The 22,381-nt window shown below is 37.7% G+C and overlaps 3 protein-coding genes across 6 annotated transcripts; 1 reads left to right on the forward strand and 2 right to left on the reverse strand.

Annotated features, from left to right (window-relative positions):
- Positions 1-548: 548 nt before the first annotated feature.
- On the forward strand, positions 549-4,943 carry LOC106358292 (BTB/POZ domain-containing protein NPY3). Of its 4 annotated transcripts, none has more exons than XM_013798039.3 (5): positions 549-854; positions 1,672-1,804; positions 1,869-1,938; positions 2,052-3,149; positions 4,309-4,943. In XM_013798039.3, the coding sequence occupies exons 2-5, from the start codon at positions 1,743-1,745 to the stop codon at positions 4,768-4,770; spliced, it is 1,692 nt and encodes a 563-aa protein (XP_013653493.1). In that variant the 5' UTR covers positions 549-854; positions 1,672-1,742; the 3' UTR covers positions 4,771-4,943. The 4 variants fall into 4 exon arrangements, with proteins under 4 accessions (XP_013653493.1, XP_048592774.1, XP_022544556.1 ...); XM_048736817.1 differs by having other exon boundaries at positions 1,298-1,804; positions 4,309-4,942; XM_022688835.2 differs by having other exon boundaries at positions 1,645-1,804; positions 4,309-4,942.
- Positions 4,944-10,232: 5,289 nt separating this feature from the next.
- LOC106355268 lies at positions 10,233-11,381 on the reverse strand. Its single transcript, XM_013795246.1, has one exon. The coding sequence runs from the start codon at positions 11,379-11,381 to the stop codon at positions 10,233-10,235; it is 1,149 nt and encodes a 382-aa protein (XP_013650700.1).
- An 851-nt stretch (positions 11,382-12,232) lies between these two features.
- Positions 12,233-14,307, reverse strand: LOC106356474 (probable N-acetyltransferase HLS1). Its single transcript, XM_013796228.3, has 3 exons — positions 13,744-14,307; positions 13,489-13,643; positions 12,233-13,267 (listed from the first exon to the last, which is right to left on the reverse strand). The coding sequence occupies exons 1-3, from the start codon at positions 13,906-13,908 to the stop codon at positions 12,442-12,444; spliced, it is 1,146 nt and encodes a 381-aa protein (XP_013651682.2). The 5' UTR covers positions 13,909-14,307; the 3' UTR covers positions 12,233-12,441.
- Positions 14,308-22,381: the final 8,074 nt, after the last annotated feature.

Consider the following 22,381-nt stretch of genomic DNA (forward strand, 5'->3'; position numbering starts at 1 on the left):
CTTAAAAAAAAGTCGTATACTTTATAGTCTTTTTTCTTTCTTTCGTTCTTCTAAGTTCTAAAGCTAGTAGAATAGTCTGTTATTCTGTTTCTACATGTCAAAAAATAAAACGAAAAATAAACTGTTACACATTTCATAAGACTGAATCTTGACTCGCAAATTGCATAGAAAATATTTAAGAAATATATTCGGTTGAAACATTATTGTATCAGTTCAGAAAAAAAATATTATTTGTGAGTCAGAAATCGGATATTGATAAAAGGAAGCAGAGCACAGTTTTTAAAATCGTAGCTACTTCCTACTACTAAACGATTTTAAAGTTAAACCACTGATTCGAGTTTTTATCCACTAGAGATAAAGAAGAAGGTAACAACACATCACTGAGTTCGATTGAAAACAGTGAGACAAATCCTGGGTAAACTATAAACAAAAACCTTTCTTTTTAAAAAATTATTAAATTTAAATTTTTTTTTTTTTTGTAACATATATTTTTTCTTTTAAAGGCTGAGTAGTGGAGACGGTGGCAGTGCTGATTCAGAGAGTGGGACATTGAGGACAGGACATTCTGAGGGTTTCAGATTTGCACTAAGTAAGAAGAAATAAGAAAACAGCTCATTTTCTTTTGATTCTCTCTGTTTTTTTTTTTTACTTCTTTTGTTGGATTGTTGTTTTGTGTTTTGTCTGATTTTCTCTGTGAACTAGAGTTCTCTGTCTATAAACAAGCAGCAATTTAGCATTCGACCAAAAAAAAAAACAAGCAGCAATTTAGCTTACACTTGTTTTCCACTGTCTTTTTTTTCTCTCCAATAATTACATCGAATTGATCCTAAAGAAGGTTTCTATCTCCCCCAAAGGTATGAGTTTTCGTTTATTGCTATTCATTTATTTAAAATTTTTGTTCCTAAATAGAAATAAAAACCTCGAAATCTAGGGCTTTTTTTTTTGTAGATTTGAAATTTGAACCATATGTTTTAGTATCTGAATTTCGTTTATGTTCTATTATTGGGTCCATCTGATTTTTCTAATCAGATAAATCATAGGTTTTGCATAACTGGTTTTTATGAACTCACCACCATAACATAATCTTTCTTTTATTTTAGCAAAAAAAGGAAAAACATAATCTTTGCTTTTTTTACTTCTGCAACTCTCCATGCATCGATCTCCATAGTTTTTTTTTTTAAATCTATTTAATGCTTTTGTTCCTCGACACAAACCAAGAACACTGCGTTATTCTTTTTTTTTTTGTAAAAAAAAACACTGCGTTATTCTTAGTCTGATTATTCGCACTTTTACCCAGGGTTTTGTTTCTTCTTCCTATGATGCTTTCTGAACCTGATAAAAGATTCGGTAGGAAAACAGAAGAGAGACTTTGATAATAAAGAAAAATGCAACGTGTCAGATTTATAAGCAAGTGGAGCCTCATCTCTCCTTTTATTTTATTTTTTTGGTGGCTGTTTTGCTCTTTCATGTTTCCCTTTAATCACTTGAAAGTTACCAACTTAAGAAGCAAACTAGGTATCTTCTCATTCAGTGCATGTCTTAAGGCTCTGTTTTATACAGTTTCACAGCTTATGCTTCAACAACACTCTGCTTGTTTATACTTTTTGCATCCAATAAGGATCTAAGACTACTTTTTTTTTGAAGTCTTTAATGCCCTTGTGGTGACTACAGTCAGATTTGATTTGCGAGAAGAAGAGAGCAGACCAATCTTCAGAAACCTCTTGTGTTTCTAAAAAGGAGAAATGAAGTTTATGAAACTTGGAACCAAACCGGATTCATTTCAGTCTGATGAAGATTGCATAAGGTATTCAAAAATCTCTATTTTTCATTGCTTATTGAATCTTAAACTTTTTCTAGCTGCTTAACAGGTATGTAGCATCTGATTTAGCAACCGATGTAGTTGTCAACGTTGAAGATGTGAAATTCTATCTGCACAAGGTACAATTCAAGAAACCAAACCAAACCACTGTTGTGTCTTTTTAGCTGCTGTTACTACTATTCTATAATGAAAACATTTTTGGTTTGTTTTATCTTTCTTTTTTTTTAAACAGTTTCCTCTGCTCTCAAAAAGTGCTCGTCTTCAGAAACTGATAGCTGCAACGGTCGACGAACAATCAGACGCTGCTGAGATAAACATACCCGATATTCCAGGAGGCCCTCCAGCGTTCGAGATATGCGCCAAGTTCTGTTACGGTATGACCGTAACACTCAACGCTTACAACGTTGTAGCTGCTCGTTGCGCTGCTGAGTATCTCGAGATGTACGAATCTATCGAGAGCGGCAACCTTGTTTACAAGATCGAGTTTTTCTTGAACTCGAGTGTTTTCAGAAGCTGGAAAGACTCCATCATCGTTCTCCAGACGACAAGAACGTTACGTCCCTGGTCCGAAGATGTGAAGAAGATCGATGTGAGATGTTTGGAATCAATCGCTTCGAAAGCTGCAGTGGAGCCAGCGAGAGTAGATTGGTCTTATACGTATAACAGAAGGAAGGTTAGCAACGACAACGGTGTGGCTAGAGATTGGTGGGTCGAGGATCTCGCCGAGCTAAGCATTGATTTATACAAAAGAGTTGTTTCTACGATCAGAAGAAAAGGCGGTGTTTCGCCTGAGGTTATAGGAGAAGCTCTTGAGGTATATGCTGCCAAGAGACTCCAAATAGATGATGATGATGACGTGGACGAACAGAGGTGTTTGTTGGAGACACTGGTCTCGTTGTTGCCTTGTGAGAAACAGAGTGTTTCTTGTGGGTTCTTGGTTAAGCTGTTGAAATCATCGGTTTCTCTAGAAGACGTGAGGAGAAAGTTAAGTAGGAGAATAGGAGAGAAGCTAGAGGAAGCAAGTGTGGATGATCTCTTGATCAGAGCTTCTTCAGAAGGATGTGAAACCGTCTATGACATTGACATTGTTGAGACTTTAATCGATGAGTTTATAATTACACAAACACATAAAAGAGACGAGCTTGATTGTTCTGTTTCAGACAGCTCTAAAACAATTGTCGCCAAGCTAATTGATGGTTACTTAGCTGAGATCTCGAGAATCGAACCAAATTTCTCAACTTCAAAGTTCATTGCAATAGCAGAGAAGGTTTCTTGCTTCCCAAGATCGTCACACGATGGAGTTTATCGTGCCATTGACATGTTCTTGAAGGTAACTTCGGATCTTCCTAAATGTTCATTTCTATATTTTCTATAAAATAAACTTTATTATATACCTCAATTTTGTTCTAATACTATATGCCTCTATAATATATCTTTTTCTATTTTTAGGGAATTAAAAAATGTTATTTCCATCTCTAGATATAGAGTTACAAATAGAAATTTTTATATTTTTCCATAAAATATAGAAACTCTATTATAAAAACATACGTAATGGCAAATCACTTCCATAATAGAATTTTTAAATTTAGAGAATAATATAGAAATATACATTGTAATGGTCTAATCAAGTATTTTCCTAAGTATTATGAAAGGGAATTTAATGAAATAAACCCTCAACTATAAAGCCATCAATATTAAAACCCTCAAGTATTTTAAAACTGAATTAAATCCTTAACTTGAATATGTTAGGAAACATAACCCTCCGTCTAAAAAGACGTTTAAACTCAAACAATTTTTTGTCCATATGCCATTTGAATAGAAAAAACAACGAGCCATCTATATTAGCATAAAAAGAACAAGTTTTTTTAAAAAAAAAATTTAAAGCACATGTAGTTTGGTTGCATGCAATATATATCCAGATAACATGAATTTACCACAAACAAAGCACTGTATTTCACCAAAAAAAAATAGAGTATGCCCAACAAAGAGAGCATATTGTAGTGTAACTTGGTTTTACCAAAGCAAATGAACATCACAATATCCACTCACATATAGTCTAAAGACACTTGTCCTGCATCAACACAAATAAATTATGTATAAGTCAATGTTCTTGACAAATGTGTTATACTCAGGTTAACAATCTCTGTCTCTATCGTCTACTTCCCGTTCAACTTTTTATGATTCTAGGGTGTATTGTTGTGCGTTGATGACCTCCAAACTTTGTGTAGTTTTTGATAAAAAAAATTGCTGTTTCTATTATTTAATAGATGTGGTGTATTTTATTTTATTTTCAGTTAAATGGTTTAAAGAAGAAAAGTAAACGTTTGACAAATGGAAGGTTAAGTTTTCTAACAGATTCAAGTTAAGGATTTATTTTAGCTTTAAAAGACTTGAGGGTTTTAATATGGATGGCATTATAGTTGAGGGTTTGTTTCATTAAATTCCCATTATGAAACTCATAATGTATCTACTTGTATATGGTTTTACAGCAACATCCAGGAATATCAAAGAGTGAGAAGAAATCGATATGTCGATTAATGGACTGCCGGAAACTATCACCGGAGGCATGTGCTCACGCTGTGAAAAACGAGCGGTTACCTTTACGTGTCGTTGTACAGATACTCTTCTTCGAGCAGGTTCGCGCCACCGCGAAGCCTTCTCTTCCAGCTAGCGGCTCTCACGGGAGCTCGAGGACGACGACGGAAGAAGAAGAGTGCGACTCAGTAACAGCCACGGAGGAGACGACGAGAGACAAGACAAGTAGTTCTGAGAAGACCAAGGCTAAAGGAGTTGTGATGTCACGGATTTTCTCGAAGCTTTGGGCTGGTAAAGACAGAGATGGTGTTGGAGATGTTAGTAGCTCGGATACTAGTGAAAGTCCTGGCTCAGCCACCACCACCGTCGATGATAAATCGACACCGTCCACTCGCCGGAGAAGATCATCCTCTTGACTTTAGACTATTTTTGGGTTATTGTTTCTTTCTTGATTAGGACTCTATAGTTTAAGCTTAAGCTTTAGATCAAAGTTGGGGTTAATCATATAAGTTTTGTTTTGGTGATAATACGCATAACCCTAAGTTTTTGGTTACAATTTTGAGAAACCTAAATTCTATTGTTTCCTTAGTTATCTCTTCTCTAGAATTAAATGGTAAAACATGAACGTAGAAGAAAATTAATGTTTGTTAGAATGTAAAAATCCAAACTCTAATGTTTCGTTTGATATCAAAATTCTAAGATATAGACCAGTGTGGATTAAAGAGACGATTCTTCTGTTTTTATTCATCTGTTGGTTTGCAAATTGCAATGATTGGAAGACTACCAACCCGAAACTGATTCAGAAGTTGGGTATGTAGGTTCCACCAAACTGTGTACTCTGCTTTTCTGGGACTGTCTACGTTCAAATGGGCTTGTCCGCAAAATCATATTTGCAGGATTCAAAAACATAAAAATTTACACTTCTACACCAAAATATAATTTTGCGGATGGACTATCTCCTCTCTGAATGTCCACTGCTTCTTCAAGCTGGATGTTACAATATGGCAGAATATTCTCTTTGGTCTCCAAGTCAACTATTTCTACTGAAACTACTATCGATCGCACCATGCAGAACGTCTCATCTTGTTCCCGACTCAATTGCTTCTCAATCTTTCTTTGAATTTTAGCTTAGTTGTTACTCGCATGTGTTGTTATTGTCACAAGTGGTCTACCAACTTTTTCTAATCTCTTAAGAGGACTAGTGGGTAGATTGTTTTTAATTTGATATAAATCTTAACATTCAAACGTAGAAAGACTTCGTATCTATTGAACAGAACCTGTTCTTTCTTTGTTAATTACAATACTAGCAATTTGCAAGATAATCATCTATTTTATAAAATGAAAAGCCTTTTAGCCTGCCAAATTTGACCAGAAGAAACTATAAAGAAAAGGTGGTTAGTCTTCTATGAGCTTCTTTGTTCTACGTCATCCAGTTTATATTATATACTTTCAAAAGTTTACGTTTGTTCCATTTTGTTAATTTATTTGCTTTTTATTATCTATTGATTTTGGATTCATCAACCTTTTCCTTTAAAATACTGTTCGATCTACGTAACCAAAAACCGTAGACTTTGGTTTTGACTTCCTTTCCTACGGGAATATGAAATTACATTTTACAACTTGAGATTATTCAAATGTGATCGATTATCTTTTTTTTTTTTTTTTGCCATCTTAGATATTTATATATATACATCCAAAAAATATGACCAGAGTTTACAAAAACAGCCAAAACATCTAGGCTAAAGAACAACAAGCCTATCTCTATTGTCATTATGAAAAACCTCAGAACACCAAATAGGCTGGCCTCTAGCGACATAAGATTGGAACCGACGATCCAGCACAGCACTAGTGGCAATCAGATGCGCTCCTCTATTCGCCTCATACGATTCAGCTAACATCTTCCACTCCAAAAAATCACTTAGAATACTTCTGAGTTCAAATACTTTAAACTTGAAGGAAGGCCAATCACTAGGCTTGTTAATTGCATCAACTAACATCCTTCCTTCAACCGCAAAGTATACCATTCTGAACCGATGACACCTCATGCTCTCGATAGCCCAAGCCACACTAAGAAATTGGGCATCATCTTTGGATTCCACATTCCCAAAAGACCTGCGACTATGCAGTAAAACCGTTCCTCTTGAATCTCTTACCACCCATGCAGCTCCTGCAATTTTCTTTTTGTACTCCCACTTAAATCCAATATTGCATTTGACAAAGTTCTCCGGAGGCCTTTTCCAAGCAGCAGACGCTTGAATCAATCGATTCCTATTATCATCTGTACTCCTTCTCTCCAAACTCTGAGCTGCATACCATTGAGAGGCTTCCTCCTCTGCTTTAGTACAAACTTGTACACTTTCAAAGAGAGCCCCTTCAAACAACAGGTTATTCCTATTTTTCCACAAATACCAAAGGACCCATGGAAAATTTCTGGTAGCTTCAAACACATGTTTTTTTGTTTCCCAAAAGGAAATGAGGTAGTTCACATTCGCAAAGATCGAAAAGCTGTCAAAACCAGCAGGAGGTGAAGGAAACCGTGTCATAGCCCACACTTGTCTTGCAAAGGTACAAGAGAACAAAACATGATTAATAGATTCCCCAGTCTGTCCACATGTCTGACATTCCAGATCACACTTCATTCCCCTGTCCCTAAGCCCATCAAGCACAGATAAAGCACCAGACAATGCTTTCCAAATGAACACTTTCAGCTTTGATGGAGCCAAAAGGTTCCAAACACGATCCTTGAGGGGATTAAGGGAGGGAAGCACTTGCTGATCCCTTATCAATTCTACATTCTTCATGGTAAAAGCTAACTCATACCCAGACTTTACTGAATATAAGCCACTTTTTGTATGTCTCCATACCCAAGAATCATGTTCAGAGATCACCGGCTGGTTCTTCTCCAAAATCATCATATCTCGAGGTACAAAGAGCTCACTCAATTTCCTCCTGCTCCATCTTCTTGTATGGTAATTGATAAGTTCTGACACTTGTAACTCAACATTAAAGAACCTTTGTTTTCGTAATGGGGGCCTACAAATTCCATTATCATCTTCCAGCCATGGATCAGTCCAAACTTTGAGCGAAGATCCATTCCCCACAGCTACCTTGAGACCTTGAACAAGAAGATCCTTTCCTTCTAAGACACTCCTCCAGGCATAAGACGGCCGTTTGCCCAGCTGAGCTTTAATAAAGCATGTCCCTTCAAAATATTTCCCTTTAAGAACCTGCGACATCAAGCAACTTTCAAGATTAATAAGTCTCCAAGCTTGTTTGGCTAGGAGAGCCTTATTAAAACTCTCTAAATCCTTGAATCCCATCCCTCCTAAGTCCTTCGGTAGACACATCTTCTCCCAGCTTATCCAATGGATTTTCCTTTTATGCTCCACTGCACTCCACCAGAAATTGGCCAAGGCACTTGAGAGAGACGTAATCACCGTTTTCGGGATCTTAAATACAGACATTGCAGATACCGGAAGCGCTGAAGCGACAGCTTTTATCATCACTTCTTTTCCAGCTTGAGATAAAGTTCTCGCATGCCAACCCGAAATCCTTCTTCCCATTTTCTCTTTTAGATAGGAGAAGAGCTTGACCTTAGATCCATTAAAGCATTCTGGCAATCCCAGGTACTTAGCCTCCCCACCTTCTGCCTCAATCCCTAGAATATGTTTGACTCTGATCTTATTCTCTTCCCGCACTGATTTACCAAACATAATCGAAGATTTCTGAGGATTGATAACCTGACCAGAGGCCGCTCCATACCTTCCCAAAATATTCATCAGCACATTGCTCTGCTCCTCATTCGCTTTACAGGAGAAAAGACAGTCATCTGCGAACAAGAGATGATGAATTGAAGGGCCCTGCACTCCAAATTTCATCCCAGAAAAGCTTTGCCTTCTCTCAGCAATAGAAAGTAAGTGAGGTAAACCTTCTGTGCATAAGACAAAAAGGAAAGGAGACAGGGGATCTCCTTGACGAAGTCCCCTTTGAGGCTCTATCATTCCGTGCGGCTGATCATTAATTAAGACAGAATAAGTGACAGTGGTAACACACTTCATCACCCATTGCACCCATCTCAAATCAAATCCAAGTGCCAGCAGAACTGACCGCAAGTAACCCCATTCCACTCGATCATATGCCTTCGTCATGTCAGTCTTTACCACCATTTGTTCTGAAGCCGGAGTATCTACCACACCCAGAGAATGGACCATCTCGTGAGCAATAGTAATATTATCCGACATCAACCTTTCTGCAACGAAAGCAGATTGGGTAGGTGAGATAAGCCCAGGCATCCATGGTCGAAGTCTTGTAACCATGATTTTCGAAATCACTTTATATATCACTGAGCAGAGGCTAATCGGACGAAGATCAGAAACCGTCTTTGGTTCTGGAGTCTTGGGAATCAAGCATAAATGTGTATAGTTCCACTCTTTCGGAAGAACTCCAAAGTGAAAGAACCTCTGAACTTCCCGAACCACCTGCGCTTCCACCGTCGTCCAAAAACTCTGAAAGAAGAGAGCAGACATGCCATCAGGACCAGGAGCCTTTGATGGATTTATAGAGAAAACCGCATCCCGGATCTCCAAAGCTGAAACTGGTCTGGTCAGCTCTCTATTCATAAGAGTAGAGACTCGCGGTTGTAAATCCTGGAACCACTCTGAAAACGGAGCTGGATTGGATGATCGAAAGAGATTAGTATAAAAATCCACAGCAACTTTTCCTTTATCTGCTTCCGAGTAAACTTCAACTCCCTGAGGGTTTAGGAGCTTATCAATTGAATTTCTTGCTCGAGAAGCTCTGACAGAGTTATGGAAAAATCTTGAGTTTTTATCTCCTCTAGCCAACCATTTATCTTTACTCTTCTGCCACCAATACAACTCTTCATCTCTCTGAGCCTTAACCAATTCTTGCTTAAAAAAGCAAATACGATCTGTTGATTGCAGCATGGCTGATTGTTCATATTCCAGAGCAATCTCAATCTGAGTAATCCTATCCCTCGAGTTGATATTAACCTGCTTCTTCAAACCGCTGAGAGATCTTCTACAGGCCTTTAATCTATTTGACAGTGACGCGTTACCACTAGTACCATCCAAACACCACGCATTTTCCACATTTGCTTTAACCCCATCAACCTCCAGGAGTCTTCTATCAAAGCGAAACCATCCTTTATAAGAATGTTGGGAATCGATGAGATGTATCAACACAGGGCGGTGATCTGATCCCCTCTTATCTAAAAAAGATTGATTAGCACAGGGAAACTTCTTGAACCAAGCCGTGTTGCCAAAACATCGATCCAATCTCGTATGCACCCAAGAATTGCTTCTTAATCCACTCCAAGTAAAGCCATTCCCATGACTTTGCAATTCCACTAGCTTACAAGCATTCACCATCTGATTAAACGGGATAAATGATTCATCATCACGCCACACCCCGCCAATCTTCTCCCCATTATGCAAAATATCATTAAAATCACCAAATACACACCAACTTTCTTTACGCTTCACCCCAATTCTACTAAGTTTTTCCCATAACACCATCCTTTCGTTATAGACAGAAGGCCCATATATACACGACGCAAAGAAAGAAGAGTTCCCAAACTGTATAATACAATCCAGCAAGTTCTTACTAACCTCCAAAAACTTAATATTAACAGGGCTCCTCCAAAAAATGGCCAAACCTCCTCCATGGCCTACAGGGTCTACAGTATATACTCTATCATACCCCAGCCAGACTTGCAAATCTACCAAAACATTTCTACAATTCATCGTTTCCATGAGCACAAGTACCTCCGGAAAATGTTTTTCACGCATCTCCCGCAGGCGTGAAATTGTCAGGCCCTGAGGCCGCCCCAGGCCCTGACAATTCCAACTAATTATGCTCATTGAGACTTCGGCGATCCCTCATTCGGGATCACCCTTGGTTCTTTGCACCACACAACTCTGTGATCTTCGAAGCCTGCTCCAGAAGCTGATCTCTTAGACCCTGTTCTTTCATCTCCTTCCTTATCTCCATATAACTCATGGAGGATACCCGTTGATCCACCCTTCTGCTCCTTCCTTTTCTTAATATAAGGTCTTCTTCTTCTTTGATTAGAATTTCTCTGTGCAACCCCGGATGGTTTAGATACAGGGTATCCAGGACCATATTCCGTTGAGTTAACATCCAAAGAAAAAGAAGAATCCTTTAAACCAATGAAGTCCTTAGAGGAAGAAGCCTGAAGGTAATCAGTTGATGGAGAACAAACATCTCTCATAAGGTCATCCCGCTTCTTAGACTGCTTAAAAGATGCCACCTGCAGTCCCTTCCCCGCATTACCAGCCTTAAACGCAGAAGCCATCAGTTTCAACTCCCCTCCTTGACCTTGCTGTTCCAACTCTGCTACAGAGTTGAGGTCAAAATCAAATACAATGCCTTTTCCTTTATCCACCTGATCAGTGAAAATAGTAGGAGCCTCTAGACGCAACATCGTCTTCTGAAGGAGAGGATCTTTCTCAGCTTCAGCAACAGAAGATTTAACACGATCAAAGCGGATAACTTTATCTTCCTCTGTTGCCAACAGCAAGTACCTTCTCATCTCATCCAGCACCTCTGGTGAAATTTTCCTTCTTCCCGTTGTCTTACAAAAACCCACTTGCTCTTCAGAAAGAACTCCAAAAAGCGGGTCACCAGGTGTAAGGATAGGCTTGTTTTGATTGACATCCATCATGACTCGCTCTCTTCTCTGCGTTGCATCATCTCTTCGTTTCCTAACTATCAACGGACAGACATCCTTCTCATGATTCAATCGTTGACATTCATAGCACCTCTTCTTAACTCTCTCATAGTTGAAATGGACAACCGTGGAACCCCCCTCCGGTAAGTTCACAACTTTCGACTTCCACAGAGGTCTAGACACATCAAACCGAACCAGAATGCGAACGTAGTCTTGAATCTGAGGCTTGTTTGGATCAAAGGCTACAACTTTCACACACACAAAAAAAGTTTCCCTTGTTTGGGCCAAGATTTCTCTCTCGCTAAGATATCTCATTTAGTGGGTGGAGCACAGCTGTCACAAAAAAGTGCCACGTCCGCCTCAAAACTTATCCTTTCTGATCGTTTTGCGGTGGAATCTTCAAGAGTTTCTAGGGTTTGTTCATAATATCGACGGTGAAGATAAAAATTTCCAGGCAATTATAATCATCAGTCAAGATGTCGCACGCGATGGATAAAGCTATGATGGAGTTATCGTTGGATGAGGAAGATGAACCTTTTGATATGCCGAATCTTCCCCAATACAGATCGTGTGAAAGAAATTCCAGAAGTCTGGTTGGTAGGATTTTGAATCCAGACTGTCAGAAGATGCCGGGTCTGATTAGAAATATGCCAAGGAGCTGGCAGAAGCAAGGAAGGGTTAGGGGAATCGCCTTGTCTAAAGAACGCTTTCAATTCATTTTTGATCATGAGCATGATCTGTTGGAGGTTTTAGAAAAAGGGGTTCATACCTTCAATGAGTGGGCGCTTGCAATTGATCGATGGGTTGAGTATCCCCCAGCAGATTATCTTCAGTTTATTCCTATCTGGATACAGATTAGGAATTTGCCGATCAATTACTATACGAGGGAAGCTATGTGATGGATTATCTAGGTTTCCCAACTGATTTTTTGAATGAAAAATAGATATAAAATTACAATTTGCTCTATATACGTGACTTAGTCAGTGAAATCACTCATTATCAGCTAATTAATCTTAAGCATGATCATACAGTCTCATAGTCATACCTAGAACATTTTACTGTTTTATGAACAATAATCCATTAAATCCTTTTCAAAAGAAAAAAAACAATAATCCATTAATACATAGATAATAACCGACAGTATGATTCGAGTAACATTAAAAACATTGGTACATTACATAGTGCATGTTTTACTAGCTTGTGTTTGAAAACCAGTTTATTTACACTTTGATCGAGTGTGAAATTACAGATAAAACTAAAAAGCGTAAGGAGAGTAATCGAGTATATAACACTAAAGACTTAGTCTCGGATTTTGTAATTTCAATTCTTGTGTTTGGTGTTTATATTCCTCTCGAATGATATCATAAACAAATCATTATAAATCTCTAGGGTCAACGAAAACGGACAATCCAGGCGTTGACTTAGTCCAGTCTACACCGTCATCGTCATCTCGGAGACGTTTCAAGCACCACAAATCCTCCGGCGAGAGAGCCTTCCAGTGAGTGATACCAGCTCTGAGTGGCTCACAGCTCCCCACTTCAGCAGCCACAACGGCGCAGCCACTCTTCTTAGCTATGTTATGAGCGTGTGAACAAAGCGCCTCCACCATCTCCGCCGCCTGTGGCCCTTCTCCGCCGATACCGTACAAGAAATGCATGGCGAACGGCTTGAAAAGATTAGGAAACGACGGGATCTTCAGAAACGGTAACGCGCCGTCTAAAACGCGCGTCGTCTTCGCTAATGTGCGTTTGAGACGAGAAGTCCCTTGAACTTGAAGCTTGTACACTTCTTTGCTGTTCCAGATACTTATAACTGCCCATGACCCGGGTAGAGACCCGGACACGTAGTCACTGCCACGTGGCACGGCCAGGAAAGTGCCTAAAGAGAGTTTGTTGGTGAGGATTGAGTTGATGTCCGAAGGGAAAAACTCGGTGGAGGAGAACCGGTTGCGGTAGATTGACTCGGCGTCGGAAGGATCGAGTTTGATGATATTGACTCGGCGTGAGACTGTGACTCGGTGGTTAAAGACAGGGTTGACCAGGAAAGTAGGTGTTCGGTACTTGGAGTAACCGCTTTTCTCGGTGAAGAGTTTGACCGAAGCAGCGTTGTCGTTTTCCGTTTGCACGTATGCGTAAGCGGCGTCGTTTAGTCGAAACCAATCTTCGAGCCTTTGCACCAGTTTCAATCCAATTCCCATCCTCCTATAATATTTAAATTTAATTAGTTGTCAGTATTTTAAAAAATATCAACAAATAATCTGAACTTCCTTTTCCGTTAGGCGTTATGTATCATCAAAATATATTAATTTAACTAGTAACCATCGTATGGTTTTGTTTTTGAAGAAATGATCGTAACAAATGTGTAATCAAGGTGGTTATGAATAATGAATTAATTAAAGAAAACACTATAAATGAACTCGAACCTGTAGTACGGAGAGACTCGGAGGCCAGAGACGAAGGCGAGTTTGGTGGTGCTTATAACCGGTGAATTGCCATCGTGTAATGCATTTCCACCGCGTGTCACTGTCTTGATCGTTCCTCTGATCATCCCAACTATCTCATTATCGATCTCAGCCACCTGTCACATGCATTGCCCAAATTAAAACGAGAAAAATAATAATGAAAAAGGGCAAATCAAAACCATTGAACGTTAACGTATATATATTGTGTAAACGTACCAGCATGTAGAAAGAAGGAGATTGTCGGATCCGGGCAAGCGGGTCACCCATGAGATCAACTAATAAAGACCCGACTTCACAGCTTTTCTCAAGCTCTTCCACTCTCTTTAAGTCTCTGTTTGGATCATAATCTCTCACCACAACTACTTGAAAACCTTTCCCCATTTAAAATCAACTTATCAGCTAATAAAAGCTTTAGTATAAAATCGTACGGAAGCCTAACAAAACTTTTCTTCTTGCAAATATTTCAGATTGCTTCTTTCACAAAGTGAGTATTGTCATTAGTCTATTTATAGTTAGGATTTAGCTTTGTTCTCCTAGTTAATTAGTATATGATTAGGGTTTTTATTTAATTATCACTATCTCTTTCTCTCTATTTTTATAATGTCAATGTTGTAGTTAGTGCTCTTTCTTTGGAACTCTGTCGATTCTTCCTCATTTCCGTGTGTATTTTTATTTACAAATTCGCATATCTAGCTATATTTTATTTTTGATGATCCGGTTATGATTCGTGTATAGCAATATTTTCCGAGAATATCACGGCTCATATGTTAATTCCGTTTTAAAAGTATATAGATATGGACGGATACAACAAAAACTAATAACAACCCACGATTCTAACTTCTATCATATTTTATAGTTCTTCCAATTACATGGCACTGCGACTCCAACGATACATACTTAATATTAGGTCCCAACTTGAAATTAAATAAAACAAGACTAATTTCTATATATATATAGGTAGAGCAAATTATGCTTTTCATTACATCTATAAATTATATATGTTACATCCCAGTCTTTATAATAATATAAAGGTCTTCACTCTATATATGCTCTTCATCTCATATAACCTAAAACTATAGATGTGTTGTCTATCTCTTTTAATAAAAAAATTGTGGGCATCAATGCCAAAACCCATGCTAAATTTACGATGTCTATACAAATTCGATGTTTATTTTGCATGTGTTTATAGGTGATCATCCATAATTGAAATCTAAAGTAGGAGACTCAACTCCTAACTTAGACCTACAGAACAAATTCTAACAACCACTATCTGACGATTAATTATTGTTTTATGTATATTTATTTCAGTGAGTTTGTATACATAACGTTTATTGTTTTTTTACGATCGTTTATGTGTTTTAGTTTCTTAACCATTTTATCTTGACATCAGTATTATTATTGCTCTTCAAAGTTATGCCGGTGGTTCATATTTACTATTTAGATAGAAATCTTACAAATGAAAACACATACACATAAAAAGGAATTTGGAATTTAAGTATAAAGAATACGACCACATATTAATAAAGACTCTAAGAAAAAGTCGATCAAAGCACACAGGAAAAGCTGGAATGGCGGCGGAGATACGTGGTGGGTTTAGGATTAGTAACTATCCCTTTGATTATTGCTTTAAATTTTCTTTTTAATTTATACGATAGTCAGCTATATGCCTATATCATTTGCTGAATTAATAAATATAGAGCTCAATTTAAAAAATATTGCATAACAATTATATGTTCGTTTCATAATGATTCCACATGATCATCACTGTCATCACCTCGATATCCCTTTCCCTTTCGAAGTCTTTTTTTCTTAATTTACAGTCATACTCAACTCGATTCAATAATGCATTCGTGATCTTTTACGCAACTCCACGAAATGTTTCCTCGTGACAAAAATAATCTCAAATTATGGATCGAAACAGTACAAGAAAGATTCAAATGAGCACATATGAAATGCGATAGACATAAGTCTAAGTAACTATGTCCAAAACGTAACTACTCTATAAGTATTATCGTTTAGAAACATGTTTCCTAACCTATACGGAGCACATTACAGTTAAGTTCATGAGTCGGAGGCAGAAATTTTTACAACCGGGAAATCTTATATAAAAAACAAGTATTTTTAGTTGGGGTAACATGAACTTCACAAAATAATAGGGATCAATTGAAAATTTATACCCGGATCAGTTAGATAACTAAAATCAAGTGGGGTCATCTGACCCCACTCTCTTCAATATGCCTCCGCTTCATAACCATAACAGTCGATTTGTTTTTTGGCGGCAGGAAAAATGAATTTCGAAACAGAATCTTAGTAGATATTGGTTAACTGGAGAAGAAAATAATGGTAATAGATCTTGTTAATAAAGCTGAAAAAGAGATAGGTGCGGTTTGGTTTGAAGAACTTTGCCAAGGGAGAGAATCTGCAACGTGACATTACGATAGAGTGGTCCTGCAAATTTCTCCTGAAACATAGGCCGTCGATTATTTTAGACATGAGCCCACTTAGAATAAAAGTGATTACCTTTCTGTCTTTTATTATTATTTTATAAATACACTATTTTCTTAGCTAAATGCGAAGGTGCTTCGCAAATCTTTCACCTTACCGGTGGAATATCATCTTTCTGCGCTAATCATAATATAAGGAACGTGATCAGACGGCTTGCTTTTTCCACAATATTCTCCAACTTTTTTCTACTTTCTCATATTCTCTGGATTGGATTCGTATCTCTCGTTTCTTCTCTATCTCTTCATAGTTCTTCACTTCCAATCAATTGTTTAATATTAAAAAGTATAGTTTTCATCGAAGAGTATATTTATTAGATAATTTAATTGGCATATAAACATTTTTTTTTGCTTTCTCTAAAAGTTTGTATTCCTAAGATCATTTCCAATGTATTTATTTTTATTTCTAAAATAAAGCAACTCAAAAATAGAGATGTATTTATTTTCAATGTATTTTTCTATTTTTGTTTCTATAAAAATATTCTCAAAAGATTCTATTTAAATTTTACAACAAATACCTTTTATTTATGAAAGTTGATAATTAGCCCTATTTTTTTTAACTTTTACAAGATTTTTATAAAATTATAACTCTATTTAAACTAAATTTTCATTATAAAGACTATTATATAAATAAAAAGTGGGATTTACGTTTATAAAAACGGTATTTTATTTAAAAAATAATTGTTTTGGTTATAATTATAATAGTTTAAACGTTAAAAGATTATTTTGTAAATAGAAAAGTATGACTCTATAATAGAGAAATGCTATTTTTGTCTCTATATTTAAAGGAAAAATATCAATTTCTATTTTAAAAAAGAAATAGAGGTGGGTTGGAAATGGTTTTATTAAGGTATGTATTTTTCAACTGTTTATTACTTATGCTGTGCTGTTTTCTATCCTTGCGAATTATAAGTAGTAATTATCAGTGCTGATTGCAAAGCATTTTCGATTTTCTGATTCATCGACAATTTTAGGCACGAAAATAGTTCGGACAAACCTTTTTACCGTTTTTGTGTGTGTTTAATGGACAAAAATACTTTAATTTTGGTATTTAGTCGGAAAATATACTATTTCTCATATTTTTATGAGGTTCCACTTCATTGAAATTGCTTTCCAACGAACTTTGTTATGTTGAAACGTTTATGATATTAATATTTCAATATTAGCTACCAAATTTCGGTCAAAAAATATATTTCAAAATATTGAATTTCAAATATAAAAAAGAAAATTTTATATACGTCAATAAGATATTATCTTAGAGAACAAGATAGATGATCGAATACAGAAACAAATAATTGACAGATATCATTTTGTTATATAGTATAAATCAATAGTATTACTTACAAATATTTGTCTGTCGAGCGACTGCCTGGAACATTACTTTGGAATATTCACGAGTTTAATTGAAATCTTTTTTATTCTTCACATAGAAGAGTTGAAAAACTGATTAAGCAATGACGAATTAGAGATAATCATAATCAAATGGGCATGATTAGTTGTAAACCTCTAGGGTATTTCCTTTAAATGCAATATAAAAAGTTAAAAATGCCAAAATTGTACATCACGCTACGTATGTAATGCCGTTGCTAAAAGACATAAAATGTCTGCTGATGTATTGGACTTTGTGACCTCACTTACTTCTCAAAAATATAATTAATTTTTATTTATTTCTTACTTATTTTAAGGGTCAAGCAGCCAAATAAATAACATATAAATAAAATAACTTCGTCCAAAAACAAGTATACATCGATATAAGCATTTTGTAAATACTCATTTTTTTCTAGAACAAAAAATACTCCAATGCATGTATCTGGTTCGTCAGTCTATAATCCAACTTAGGAAAACCGACTTGTCGAAATTCAGGAGGTAGACTTTCTTTTTTCTTTTTGCTAAAAAGTAAATATTCATTAATAAAAATAAAATACATACAAATTACTTACGTCCCAAAAGAAAAAATCTAAAAAGACTTAAATAACAATACAATATTAGAACTAACGATTGCACGAACAATTTTAGTGCTAAAAAATCTGATCGACAACCACCACACCAAAATCGGTAAGTACTCTGATGATGCCAATTGACACAAACTCTAGACTCTCGGCAACGTTTCAAGGTACGGCTCCCGACGACGTTTTAAGTACAATTAATTCTAGAGATAGAAAAAACTCTCCACACGAATCAAACAGAGACTGACGGTACCTATCCTTAGCACGAATCCATCAGAGACCGACGACACTTCATGACATGAACTCATCGAAATCTTAAAACATTCTAATCCATGATCCAAACAGTGTACGAGCAATCCAACCCGACATTACGAAGACAACTAAAGCTAAAACAACGGGACACGAGATAGCCACAATAACAATCGACAGGTCAACAATCCGACAAGCAAAAAGAAAAGACCGAAGCTACCATATCATGGTCAAGCGACCAAAACAATGGCACTGGGATGATGCGGTCTAACGGCAGCGGTCCACAAAAAAATCTGGAACCTATTGAACACCACAAGCTCACAAAAATCTTGATTGCAGCTGTATTCGAGAACCGGATATACAGTTCTGAAGCTTCTCGGCACTCAAGTTTCACTGAAGACCTGCAGTAAAACGAAACCAGAGAGAGGGCACAACCTGAAACATAGCAATTGCCAAAGCCATAGAGCAAAAAAGATAGGGCCAACATCCAGGATAACGACTCGCAATAAATGACGCTTCAGCCAAGCAATACCGGAGCCAACAAGCGCAAAGACCAGAGAGAAGGAAGAGACCACGAGATCAACTGCTCTCTGCACATTTCACCGGAGAGGAAAACGTCGATGCCTATCATGACCGAAAAGAAGAAGAGAAACCCCACCAAGACACCGAGGGGAGGAGACGAGATCTGCAATTCACCACGGCCCAACAAACAAGAGAACTGAGACTCCACACCACTTGAACCTTCAGGAGATCATGAGAGTCGAAAAGCTAATACAACCAAGCGCTGGTCTCAAAGGCAGAGGAGAGTAGAAACAGATCTAAAAATTCACCACCACTGTAATCCCTAAAAACCGGTCCTACCACACACGTACCACTGACGAGACTCGCCGACGCTCCAATAGAGAACATGAGCCACCGAATCCAGACCTATGGCACTGAGATATAGGTCAAAAGCCGGGGCACGCCAACCACCACAGAGAAGCCGAGCATATCGAATCGCCGAGGCAAAGAAGACAAAGAAAAGAGAAGAGAAAGAAAAAAGGATTGAGGCCTCCGGCACCGGCAAAGGAGCTGACCACCAGCGACAGCAATGCACAGAGCTTTTTTTTAAGAGAGAAAAAGTTCTTCTTTTAGTTAGATATGACTTCACCTCTAAGAGGTAGACTTATATTGATTTATTTGAACTTCATTTTTTATATTCAAACTGAAATCAAATCTAGCATGGATCTATCAGGTATAGTGTTTTAGCTTCGACTACCTTTAAGCAAATTAAGTTTATGTTTTAATTTCATAAAATAAAAAAAAGATATTTCTAAAACTTATTATATATACATATTTAGTTTATATAAACTAATTTAAATCCTTACGTACCTCAAATATAAAAGGTATACCTTGGAATTACTCAATTACCTGTTGGGGTTTATTAATTCGTTTTTTTTTTCTACGAGCTTAATCTAACATTACCAACTAAGACAAAATGTCTCTATATCAAAGAGACAAAGACTAGTGTCTAGTTTCATGGGTTGGCTTAAATCATGGCCCATTCACAAAAATAAACTCATATGTGTGATAATGAGGTAAGGTATTCGTAGAAAATAGAACAGTTCACAATCTCGTTCTCCATCGATGAGGATGTGATCAGGCCACTCATAATCTTTAACACGGTTGGGGTGCACCAACCCAATAAGAATATATAACACTTCAGCCCACTAACTAATGGACCTTAACAAGAAAGAAAATAATAATGGCTGCGGAAGTTTCCAACGAAAAACGACACGTTCATCCTAGTATGTGGAAAAAAGAAGGCGTCAATTGCGTCACCCATGACATCAATGCATGCAGAGTCTCGCTTTAGCTGTGTGGAGGTGACAATAGAAAAATACTTTTATATTGCAGACCTAATGTTTATTTTTAATTATCCATTATTATAGGTAGGTCTCTTAAGGATGTTATAGGGTCAATCGCTTCTTTCTTGGTTTCAGGGGTCGACTTATAGAGGTAAGAACATCGTTATCGGCGTTCCGAACCGCGTCCTTACCGAATTAAACCGAAAAAATAAATCAAAATGAAATTAAAAAGAAGAAAACGTATGTTAGTTAAGAAGTTTTTGTGTCCGTCCTTAACGGCACGTGTCATCGCGGGAGGGAGTGTGCGTCTAGGGTTGGAACAGGGGAGTCGAGTCATTCTCATCCTCTCCCTTCTCTCTCTCAACGGCGATCTCGGTCTCACCCTGTTCCCTCTCCCGAAATCTGTCTCAGCCGTTCCGTCGCTCGACCTCTTTCTCCGCCGTTCCCTCTCTCGGCCGATCTATCTCTCCGTCTCCGTCTCCCGACGTTTCCTCTCTCTCCCGATCCGTCTCTCGACCTCTTTCTCCACCGTTCCCTCTCTCGGCCGATCTATCTCTCCGGCTCCGTCTCCCGACATTTCCTCTCTCTCCCGATCCCTCTCTCGGCCTCTTTCTCCGCCGTTCCCTCTCTCGGCCGATCTATCTCTCCGGCTCCGTCTCCCGATGTTTCCTCTCTCTCCCGATCCGTCTCTCGACCTCTATCTCTGCTGATTTATCTGTCTCCGCCGACCTATCTCTCCGGCTCTGTCTCCCGACGTTTCCTCTCTCCGCTGAGTCATCTCTCTGCCGTTTAATCTCTCCGCCGGTTGGAATCAAAATAAGGTAACGCTCAATCCTCTGTCCTCGTCGTTGTTACCGTTTGTGTGTGGTTGTTTGTTATTGTATGTGGTTGTTTGTGATTGTAAGTGGTTGGTTGTGATTGAATCATGGGTGATTGAGGAACTCGTAGTAGATGATTAGTTTGAAACTGATGGCAGTAGATGATGAATTGAACTACATTAACCATGATAAAATTCGTTTTTTTAAATCTGATAGTACTAGATGGTGTTCGATTTGGAAATGTTGTGTCTGGTTTCTTCTCGTAGTAGATGAGTAGTTTGAAACTATAAGCAGTAGATGATGAATTGAACTACATAAACTTTGATAAATATCGTTTTCTTAAAACTGATAGTAGTAGCTGGTGTTCGATTTCGAAATGTTGTGCCTGCTTTCTTCTCGTAGTAGAAGTGTAGTTTGAAACTGAGATAGCAGTAAATGATGAATTGAACTACATAATCTTGATAAATTTCGATTTTTTAAAACTTATAGTACTAGATGATTAATTGAACTCTATAAACTGATAGTTCTAGCTGGTGTCCTATTTCGAAATGTTGTCTGCTTTCTTCTCGTAGTAGAAGAGTAGTTTGAAACTGAGATAGCACTAAATGATGAATTGTACTTCTCTTGTAGTTTGTTTGAAACGAAATTCAGTAATTCATTTTGTCAAGTTGTTAAGTTCCACTTGATAGCTTTTAAGTTGTGTAGTCTGTAACACTAGAACTTATTAATAACTTTTGATTAGACAACGGTAGTTGTTGGTTGAGCATTAACACTAGAACTTATTACACTTAACACTTGCACCTATTAAACCCCAACCATTGAACATCTTCTTTATTCAGCTCTCCGCTTAGCTAAAATCAGTAACCAAATATTTTTTTCCTCTATAAACCCTTCTCTGTAGTAATTGCCATGGATCCAAGGAATCCATATAGCCAGTCCGCTAGCTATCTAGGCCTTCTTCACAGTCAACAACCTAGTGTTGTCAATGAAAACTTTCCTTTTCAAAGTTTTCATTCTAGTACTGTTAACCTTGGAGCATCTGAACAACCTCCTTTCAGTTCACAACCAACTGACCCGCCAAGTCAACCTGAAGCCATACCGGTCGAGCGAAGGGAGAGAAAGAAATGGACCCCGGCTGATGACGAGGTTTTAATCAGCGCGTGGCTCAACACATCTAAGGATGCGGTTGTTGCTAATGATCAAAATGCACGCACCTTTTGGAAAAGAGTTGGAGAATATTATGCATCTACTCGTCATGCTACAGAGGGTGAGAAGAGGGAGCATATCCATTGCAAGCAAAGGTGGCACAAAATAAACGAGGTCACCAACAAGTTCTGCGCCGCATACGCTTCTGCAGAAAGACAACAAGCCAGTGGCCAGAACGAAACTGATGTTCTGAAGGTTGCTCACCAGATCTTCTACGCTGATCATAACACCAAGTTTACTCTTGAACATGCATGGTGTGTGTTAAGGTTTGAGCAGAAATGGCTTAG

Source organism: Brassica napus, chromosome A7 (genome assembly GCF_020379485.1).
Source record: "Brassica napus cultivar Da-Ae chromosome A7, Da-Ae, whole genome shotgun sequence".
In the NCBI taxonomy this organism is placed as follows: domain Eukaryota; kingdom Viridiplantae; phylum Streptophyta; class Magnoliopsida; order Brassicales; family Brassicaceae; genus Brassica; species Brassica napus.

What these genes read in the sequence shown, in the direction of transcription:
- LOC106358292 (XM_013798039.3), top strand. Translation starts at nt 1,743, where the DNA reads ATGAAGTTTATGAAACTTGGAACCAAACCGGATTCATTTCAGTCTGAT. An exon ending in TGAAATTCTATCTGCACAAG is followed by an intron (nt 1,939 to 2,051) that starts GTACAATTCAAG and finishes TTTTTTAAACAG; the next exon opens with TTTCCTCTGCTCTCAAAAAG. An exon ending in CCATTGACATGTTCTTGAAG is followed by an intron (nt 3,150 to 4,308) that starts GTAACTTCGGAT and finishes ATGGTTTTACAG; the next exon opens with CAACATCCAGGAATATCAAA.
- LOC106355268 (XM_013795246.1), bottom strand. Translation starts at nt 11,381, where the DNA reads ATGAGATATCTTAGCGAGAGAGAAATCTTGGCCCAAACAAGGGAAACT.
- LOC106356474 (XM_013796228.3), bottom strand. Translation starts at nt 13,908, where the DNA reads ATGGGGAAAGGTTTTCAAGTAGTTGTGGTGAGAGATTATGATCCAAAC. An exon ending in CTCCTTCTTTCTACATGCTG is followed by an intron (nt 13,644 to 13,743) that starts GTACGTTTACAC and finishes TGCATGTGACAG; the next exon opens with GTGGCTGAGATCGATAATGA. An exon ending in CGAGTCTCTCCGTACTACAG is followed by an intron (nt 13,268 to 13,488) that starts GTTCGAGTTCAT and finishes TAAATATTATAG; the next exon opens with GAGGATGGGAATTGGATTGA.